At 58.9% G+C, this 9,075-nt stretch overlaps 1 protein-coding gene across 1 annotated transcript in view; it reads right to left on the reverse strand.

Annotated features, from left to right (window-relative positions):
- TMC6 (transmembrane channel like 6) overlaps positions 1 to 5,889 on the reverse strand; it is a 12,168-nt gene extending 6,279 nt beyond the window's left edge. The window contains exons 1-11 of the mRNA XM_045299513.1: positions 5,739 to 5,889; positions 4,791 to 4,906; positions 4,522 to 4,676; positions 4,340 to 4,435; positions 3,987 to 4,136; positions 2,990 to 3,095; positions 2,808 to 2,904; positions 2,350 to 2,610; positions 2,014 to 2,204; positions 605 to 749; positions 7 to 132 (exon numbers count right to left, since the gene is read on the reverse strand). Coding sequence (XP_045155448.1) covers positions 7 to 132; positions 605 to 749; positions 2,014 to 2,204; positions 2,350 to 2,610; positions 2,808 to 2,904; positions 2,990 to 3,095; positions 3,987 to 4,136; positions 4,340 to 4,435; positions 4,522 to 4,676; positions 4,791 to 4,834 — 1,371 coding nt within the window. The 5' untranslated portion in view covers positions 4,835 to 4,906; positions 5,739 to 5,889. The remainder of the gene's footprint in view (positions 1 to 6; positions 133 to 604; positions 750 to 2,013; positions 2,205 to 2,349; positions 2,611 to 2,807; positions 2,905 to 2,989; positions 3,096 to 3,986; positions 4,137 to 4,339; positions 4,436 to 4,521; positions 4,677 to 4,790; positions 4,907 to 5,738) is intronic.
- Between the last annotated feature and the right edge of the window lie 3,186 nt (positions 5,890 to 9,075).

The following is a 9,075-nucleotide window of genomic DNA, read 5'->3' on the forward strand; positions in this document are numbered from 1 at the left end:
GTAGACGGCCAGGGCACAGGCCAGTGTGATCCCCAGGCACAGCAGCCAGACGCAGGCCAGCACGGCCCCCGACCGCAGACGGGCACACAGTCTCTGGGGGTCCTGTCGCATCTGCCACTCAGCCAGCAGCTCCTGGAGGGTGGGTGTCATCAGGGGGCCAAGCACACTCAGATACACAGGGACTTGCACACGGGGCATGGGGGACACATGTTGACACAGAGAGAGACACACATACATGAGACACAGGGAGCGGGGGACACTGCTCCAGCAACCCCTACCCCCCAGGCAAAGACCAGTCTCCCCCTCCTGGAACACAGCTGGGAGGCCACAGAGCCCCACACACACACACACTAGGACAGTTGGGAGGGACACAGGAGGGCCTCAGATGTCGGTGCGTTTTCTCCAGGTGGGGGCACCTGCCCGTTCCTCACCAGCGGGGGTGGGGTGGGTGAAGGGGGTGGTGCACACCCTGCCCACATCTGGCAGAGAGCACCAAGGTCCCGCCATCAGTTCTGGCCGCCAGGTCCAGGTGAACCCGCTTGGGCAGTGGGGGCTGTGTTTTTGGGGAGGAGCCAGTGACCCTTGGCCTTTCCCAGCTGCCCACCTTCAGCTGGGTCCGGAGGTTGTCCTGCTGCAGGCGGGAGGCCCACTTCTGGGTCACCTTATAGTCCCAGGAGCAGAAGGTGGTGATGGCATGGACGGCCGAGTTGCTGTCCACCCGGTAGCTCTCCCCAAAAGAGCGGGACATGCTGGGGCGGTAGGCAGAGCCAGCAGATGGGTGAGCACAGGACCAGGACAACGATAGAGCTGAGCCCTATCTCCCACCCCCGGGGGTCCCCAGCCCCTGAGTACAGGCGCTCAGGGCCCGTGTGGGCCACTGCTGGGCTCTCTAGAGCTATTCTGTGTGGCTCCACCACACCGGCCCTGAGGGGACAGACAGGACTCACTAAAGGCCTTTCCACTGCCCAATGCCTGCCCCCTTCTTCTCTGCCCATTCTTCTACCAGCAGCCCTCACCCCCACCCCCACCCAGCCCCTCAATCCCTGCTTCCCTAACGCTCAGGCAAACCCTCTGGGGCTCTCGGACTTCCCTGGTCGGCTCACTGGCCTGTCTTCTTCCCTAGGCAGCTGCTGGAGGACTGGCACCAAGTGCCTTTACTGACCTGCCTGCATCTGGGGACTGGGGACATTTGTGGGAGGACTAAGGGAGAGAATAATGGACCAATCAATGAACTGATGGATGGATAGATTGACCGATAAATAGATGGCTAGATCAATGGATCAATACATGGATGGATGGATGGATGGGTGGATGGATGGATGGATGGATGGATGGGTGGATGGATGGATGGGTGAATGGATGGGTGGATAACTCAAATAATCACTAAAAAATAAATGGATGGGTAGATAATGCATGGATATGGATGGATGGATGGATGGATGGATCAATTATGAATTGATGGACAGGTAACGGGTGAATGTGGATGGGTGAAGGGGGCAGGTGATGAATGGGTAAGTGAATGGATGAGTTGATGGATGGACAGCCTTATTAGATGAATCGATGAATAAATGGATAGATGAGTGATGGGTGGCTACAAGTAGACATTTGATGGTTGGATGAAGGGATTGCTGGATAGTGCGTGGACTAGATGGATGAGTGGTGTCTTGGTGGATGAATGAATGTAGATGGATATATGATAGTTGGATCATTATATACGTGGATGGATGATGGATGTAGATGGATGAATGGGGCAGATTGATGGATTGACAGATGGATGAAAGATTCAATGAATGAATTGATAGACGGGTGATTGGTGGACAAATGGATGGATGGATGGGTTGATGAATGAATGGATGGATAGATAACAAATGATGCAGATGGATATAGGGAGGGGGCTGGGGGAAGTGAGTGGACTGCCGGACAGAGGTGGATGGATGGGCAACAGGCAGGTGGGTAGGTAAGGGGACAAAGGGGCGGCATTCAGAGGCAGGCCATGTGACGGAGGACTGGTACCTGTACACCAGGGTGATGCAGGTGATAAAGAAGGCCGCACCGACGGTGAAGAGGTAGGCCAGGGGCATGCTGTAGGGCAGCCCACCGGCCTCAGGAGTGCACTCACTGCCTTCCAGTGGTGAGGTACATGGCTCGTTCAACGTGGTGTTGCTATAGTAGCCGTAGTACATGACGGTGCTGGTGAAATAGCCCTGCCGAGGGGCCTGCAGGTCAGGGCTCCCTCTCCTCTGGCCCCACCCCCTCAGCAGAGGCCCAGCAGCTGCTGGAGGGGCCAGTTCTGGGTGGAGGGCTCACCACCCTGGCCTCCCTGGGGGGGTGGGGGGGGCCAGCACTCACCCCTCCCGTAAGGAGCTCCAGCCCAGTGAAGGTGGGGGTGGGGCGGGGCAGCTCCTCCGGGGGGAAGGCGGCCCCCACACCCACGATGAAGGCCAGCAGGGGCAGCAGCAGGAGGGCGTTGAAGACCAGCAGGGTCTTCAGGAAGAGGAAGTAGGAGAGAACACTGGAGCCGAACTGGCCCCCGATCCGTTTCAGGGCGTAGTGCCAGGGTTTCAGGGCAGGCAGCTGCCCCAGCAGCCGCAGCCACAGGCTGTGCATGGCCTGTGGGGACAGCAGGGGCAGGGAGGTCCTGAGGGGGGTCCAGAGACCAAGGCAGGGGGAAGTCCCAGGTGGGGAGATCCCTACTGGGGGCCCCATGGAGGAAGGGTAGAGGCAGACAAAAGAATATCCCAGCCCCACTACTGCCCTCACCCCATGCCTGATGGAAGCCGCCCAGCCCAGCACCCCAAGGCTCCTACCAGGACACAGCCATACTTGAGCTGGCTGCAGCAGGACCAGACGCCTCGCCCGTCCACCTTGTCCCTCGGAGTCCTCCTCAGGATCTGGCTCTCCTCTCTGTGGGCACAAGCAGCCATGGTGCCTGAAGGGAGAAGGGGCCTAACAAGCTCTCCCACTGCCCCACTCCAGTGTACACACTGACCTCAGACAACGCTTCTCGGCCAGGCTCAGGGGCATCCCTCTAAGCATCTGGTCCTGCTGCACCCCAGTCAGGCCCCGCAGCTCCCTGATCAGCAGACTGCGCTTCTCTGCAGGCGTGGGACAGGGCCTCAGCGACCTCCGAACCTTCCTCCCACCACGTCCAGGCCAAATCCCGTCCCAGTCCTGACCCACCTGTCGCCCACCCAAAATTTAGACATGAAAACCAAAACCCAAACTCGCTGCCATCAAGTCAACCCTAACTCACAATGACTCTATAGGACAGGGTAGAACTGGCCCTGTGAGTTTCTGAGGCTGTAAACTCTTTACAGGAGTAGACAGCCTCATCTCCCTCCCTCTGAGCTGGCTGGTGGTTTCGAACTGCTAAACTTGCTGTTAGTAGGCCAATACATTACCCACTATACCACCAGGGCATATGAAGGTGCTTCAAAAAATATGAAAAGATACTGGAATTTTCCCAGGAACTTCTTAAAGCCCCCTGCTATAAACAGATCCGACTTAGGACCCATTCAAGTTTATAAACCACGCACAGGACTGGACTGCGTTTCACTGGCTGTTGGGTTTTTGGATACAACTTGCGGTGGCTAGGAAGTGCTATGTACTAGATACAATGTTGCCTCACAGTAACTTTGCTGGGTGCTTGTAATGGATACAATGTTGCCTTGCATAACTTGATGGTGTGCTTGTAACTTGCAGCAGTTAGCTTTCTCAGATGTTCCCTTGTTCAAAGATAGGATTTATGAAGATACCGAGAGTAAAGTCAGGAATAATGAAGATAGGGAGGGAAAAAAGAATATTGACTTTTGTCAGAACCGACTTCTTGTGGGGCTCTCAGAACCGCATCCTAAGTCGGGGTCCACCTGTACTTTGGGGGCGAATGAGTCCCCGATGACTAAGTGCGAGCCCAGGGGTCATGGTACCGAGGGAGGTTGCCCCACAGCCCTGCTGAGGGTCTCCCGGCCTGCCTGGCCAGCACTCACCCTCCTCGTTGCGGGCCGTGGGGTCCAGCTCCAGGTCATGTGCTCGGAGGCTGGGCCGGGCGCCCCCGGGCAGTTGCCCGCTGGCGCGCCGCCGCCGCAGCCGCACGGTGCGGTTGTAATACTGGGAGATGATTGCGCCGCGGCTGCGGCCTGCGTGGGTAGGGGGTGGTCAGGGTGGGAGCCCGACTGCCGGGCTTCCGGAGGTCAGCGCCTCGGCCCCAGGCCTCCCCCCTTCCCCTAGAAGAATGGGCTGCCTACGCCCCTCCCCAGGGAGTTTTTACAATGGGCCTGCTGGAGAGGGTTACATGATGCGGGCGGGCCTCTGGTGCCTGCCGGAGTCCCCGACCACTCACCGATGGTGCGGCTGGGCATGCTGGCCAGGATGCGGAGGGTGGCTGCGCTGTACACAGGCGTGTCCCCGAGCCCTGGGGTCACCTGCTGGTCCCCACCTGTAACAGCAAGAAAGGTTTGTCCACATGAGTCAGTCAAAGTCCCCAAGCTCCATCCTGGCCAGTCCTCCCTCCATCCTGCTCACCTGGGGCCCCGGGGGTGCTGGACCCCAGCCCCATCTCCTGTAGCTCCAGCCCGGCCTCCTCGGGCCCTGAGGCCCCCGCCCACTGGCTCTGCTCCTGAATAAGCTGGTGGAAGGAGTGGTGGACCTCGTCCTCATCATAGGGGCTGGGTTCCTGGCTGCGGCAAGGGGGCAGGGAGCGGAGTGTGAGTCAGGGGCCCCAGCTCAGTCCTGGCCCGTCCCAGGACAGCAGGGGAGGGGACCTAGCAGGCTTCAAACCTCAAAGCTCTTACCCCCAGTCCTCCAAGGTCTCAGGGACCTCGAGGGCAAAGGCCATGTTGAAGTCCCACACGGGGTGCCTGTAGACCTAGAGCAGTTCAGAGCATGGGCCCGGCCTCCCGCCGTCCATCTGAGGAGTGGAGCAGTCTGGTTACAAAGCGGGCCAAACGGAACACCCAGACCCGCGCTCCCCTGGGCCCCGGGGAGGGGCCTCTTCCAGCGCAGGCTGCCGTAGGTCCGCCTCTCTGCAGGGTCAGGTGGGTGGCCCTAAGGAGGCCCCGCCCTCCAGCTGGAGAGGCTGCGGGTCAGGGGAAGCCCCTAGACCGGGAGGAAAGAAGGGGCCGGAAGGAAAGAAGGGGCCGGAAGGAAGGGTGTGGAGATCTCAGGTCGCCGTCTGTTTTCTCTGTATCGGTGTCGCAGGTGCCTGGGAAAAGGGGAAGGGGTGGGACGTCCGTGGCTTCCAGGGCGCTGCCGCCCGGGGGACGCTGCCCTCTTGGTCAGAAAGGGCAAGAGAAGGGTCAGGGCAGCTCTGAGGCCTGTCTGCTGGTGGGACAAATTGGCCCCCATAGGCTTCATGCACCGGAGGAGGCCCGGGCCCAGAGCAGGCTGTCCTACTCAGCCCCCACACACACACACACACAACCCTTGTTCAGTCCCTGCCACCCCCACCAGGCCACCAAAAACCTCCAGTTCCCAGGAGTTCACCCCCCACGCTCCATCACACAAGGGGAGTGGCATTAAACAACAGACTGCCTTTGTACGGGTCAGACTGCCTTTGTACCGCCACATGATCCCCACCAAGAGCCCAGCGGGAGCCTGGCCCAGTCCAGCTCTGCCCTGTCGCTGCTCTCCCCACCCCCACCCGCAGGGAGCTCCCCGGGGGCCAGGCTCAGGTCCACATGCACAACAAGCCCCTCTGGCACTTAGGGACAATACGGGGACCCAGGCCTCCCAATACGCACCCTTCCTCCTCTCCGGGAGTGGGGTGGGGGCAGAGCAAGAGCACTTTGGGGGAGGGTATCAGGGGCCAGCAGTGGGCACTTCGGTTCTCAGAGAGGAAAGAGACGGAGGGGCCCGCTGGCTCCTCCCAGGAGGGCAGGCCTCAGGTCCACGCGCCCACCACCACAGCCTCACATCTTTGGCGGGGTCTTCTCCCACACTCCTCCTGGCCCGGCTGGGACCCGCCAGGATCGCTCCTCTCCAGGACAGCCACAGTTTGCCATTCCTGAGCCCTGAGCCGGCCAGGGAGGGGCTGGGCGCGGACCATTTCCTGGAACCTCCCTCCTCAGTCACCGCCCAGTCCAGGGGGCAGCAGATTCCCAGAGCCTAGACCCGCCCCGTCTCCCCCAGTGGCCCCTGAAACCAGTCTCCCGCCTTCTCCATGCCCCGCCCTTGTACGCCCGCGCCGCGCCCCCTCCCCTGCAGCCTGGGAGGGCCTGGACAGTGGGCCAGGGAGCAACCGTAGTTCCGCGCTCTCCCTCCTGCCTCCTCCTTCGCAGCGCCGCGGAGACCCCCACATACCTGAGTGGGCTCTGCCCACACCCAGGGGGCCGCCGGATCACAGGGGCTGGGAGGGTGTGAGTCAGGGCGGGAGGAACTCGGGTGGCCGTTCCCCAAATCCCAGGGCTGCCGCCCCTTGCGATCCCAGCATTCCCTTCCGGGACTCTCACCTGGGAGCAACACACCTGTGCCCCGAAAGGGATGCTGGGAGCCGAGGCGTGGTGGGAAGGTAGCAGGATGATGGCAGAAGCGACCCAGGGGGTGGCCTATGGCCACTGCAAGCCCAGCCTGGGGGGAGTGAGAGTCCTGTCGCTGTCCACGTGGTGACAGCCTTGGTCATCACGTGACCCACGCTCCCGCTGGGCCGCCCCCGCCCCTTTGCTTCTTCAGGCCAGTCCCCACCCCTCCTCACACCTTACCTGGTGGCCAGTGGGTAAGAGCGGCCAGGTGTCTGGCCCAGTAGCCCACACTGGGGTCCCGCGTTTCTGAGTACTTTGTCCAAGTGTCAGGGGCTGACAGGCCAGTCCTCACCCGGGCGGTAATGGGGTTCTCTCCCCCTCCCTCTGGAGGCGTGTTCTCTGCTGTGTATCTAGAGCACCCGGTGCACTTCCTGGGCGCTAGTGTAATACGGGAGCAAGATCAAACCACACTACTCTTAAAACGACAGAATCAGCCTTGTTGTTCAGCTAGCTGGGCCAGAAAGGACTGGTGCCTGGGAAAGCACTCCGACCCTGATCAAGGGCACAGACCACCTTTATGCAGTAGTGAGAGCAGGGGCCAGATTTGGAGCAAACAGCTCTTCCTTACATTCTTTGCAGACAGGACATTGGGAGGGGCTCGGGTGGGGTCAGGAGAGGACACCTGGGTCAGGGTTTGTCAAGATTGACTACATTCCTCGCCTATCTGACAGACAGGCTACCAGGAAGGTTAGACCAGCAGTTCTCAACCTGTGGGTCTGGACCCCTTTGGGGGTCAAACGACCCTTTCTTTCAGAGGGGTCGCTTAAGACCATCTGAAAACACATATTTCCAATGGTCTTAGGAACCAGACACCACTCCTCTATCCGTCTCCAGGTGGGTCCGCCCACATGCAGATACGCCCACAGACCAGTACCCATGCGTGAAGACCCATGCTGCACCATGCTTCAAGACAAAATGTCATTTATTTGTCATTGGAAATAAATATTTCACAATATATAATTACATATTGTTTTGTAATTAATCACTATGCTTTAATTATGTTTAATTTGTAACAAAGAAAATATATCCTGAATATCAGATATTTACATGATGATTCATCACAGTAGCAAAATGAGTGATAAAGTAACAACGAAAATAATTTTATGGTTGGGGGGGGTCACCACAACATGAACTGTATGAAAGGGCCTTAGGAAGGTTGAGAGCCACTGGGTTAGAGGGACATCCTGGAGCAGGTGGGTCAAGGTCTGTCAAAGGTCGGAGGTGCTTATCTGGCAAGAGTATTTGTGGATCAGAGTCTGTAGGCTGTAGGGTGGGATGAGAGATGGCCAGGTTGGCAATTTCAACAAAATGGAGTTCTTCAAGCTAAGCTGCATGACTACACTAGGCTGGAACCCAAAACTAAGCCAGTTCGTGGAGTGGTTCTGACTCACGGTGCCCTGTGCAAGGTTTCCAGGCTGTGAATCTATATGGGGGCACACAGCCTCCTTTCTCCGGAGGAGCAGATGGCCAAGGTTGGCGGGAGAAAAGGAGTCAAGGGGGGCAGGGGAGGGGGGGCAAGAGCCAGTGAGTGTCCCCACCACCCACCACGGGGGAGGCAGGCTCTGGTGTTCCTGTTAGATTCCTCAGGTGGAAATTCCTCATCCTTGGCTTCTCATGAGAAAGCATTCAGAGGAAGCCTGGTTTGTTATCCAAGTGAGTTTTTATAAAGGATAGAAGAAGTTTCAGGTTTTAAGAGGCATCCTCAGGGAACTTCACACCCAAGCGTGGAAACCTGAGGCCAGAGAAAACCACAGTACTGGGCCAAGGAGCAGCTGGAAAAGCGGGTAGTGGCTCCTGGTTCTGACTTGCAGGGCCCTCCACTAGGAGGCGTGGTAGATGGTACCAGTTGACTCCATTGGCTGAATTAAACCCACCTGGCCTAGATTGGGCCATTCCAGGTGTACTGGCTTCCTGGCTCAAAGGCCTGAATTTGTGTGTGACCTCTAGCCTTGATCAGCTTCCAACTTCCTGTAAGGGGGTGGGGAGTTGGGGGGAGGCCTTGCCACATAGAAAGACAACCCCTGGTTTCTGCCTCTAGCTACCTAACATTTCCATTTTACAGATGAGGAAACTGAGGCTGAGAGGGTTCCCAGGTTCCTGGGCCAGAGTTTGGGTGTAGCTTGGAGCTCAGATTTTGAGAAAGTCCCCAGGGGAGGGACATTCCCAGCACAGGTAAGCAGCTCTCAGCTCACTGCAGGTCCAGGCTGAGCACAGGAAGGGTGCTGGACTGGGGTCTTGGGATGCAGAAGGGAGAAAGAGGGTGAGCCAGGGAGCCCTTGGCAGCTGTCAGGCGTGGGTAGCTGGGATGGGATGGGGAGGGAGGGAGGAGGCTCAGGCAGCTTGTGGCAGGAGGTGCCTGGTACCTTGGCTGCCCAGGCTTCTCTCCACCCCCACCCCCACCCCAGCCCACCATCACACCTCAGCTACCCAAGACCTTACATTACTGGGGCCCCACTGGAAGGCCACCTCCTCTGAGAGACCCTCCCAGACTGCTGGAGGGTGGGGGACCTCTGTGGGCCTGACGGGAGAGGTGGAAGCCGCCCAGACCTGGAGGCAGGGG

The sequence above is a fragment of the Echinops telfairi genome, unplaced genomic scaffold (assembly GCF_000313985.2).
Source record: "Echinops telfairi isolate 266 unplaced genomic scaffold, ASM31398v2 ScPeMD7_7458;HRSCAF=8496, whole genome shotgun sequence".
Lineage (NCBI taxonomy): Eukaryota > Metazoa > Chordata > Mammalia > Afrosoricida > Tenrecidae > Echinops > Echinops telfairi.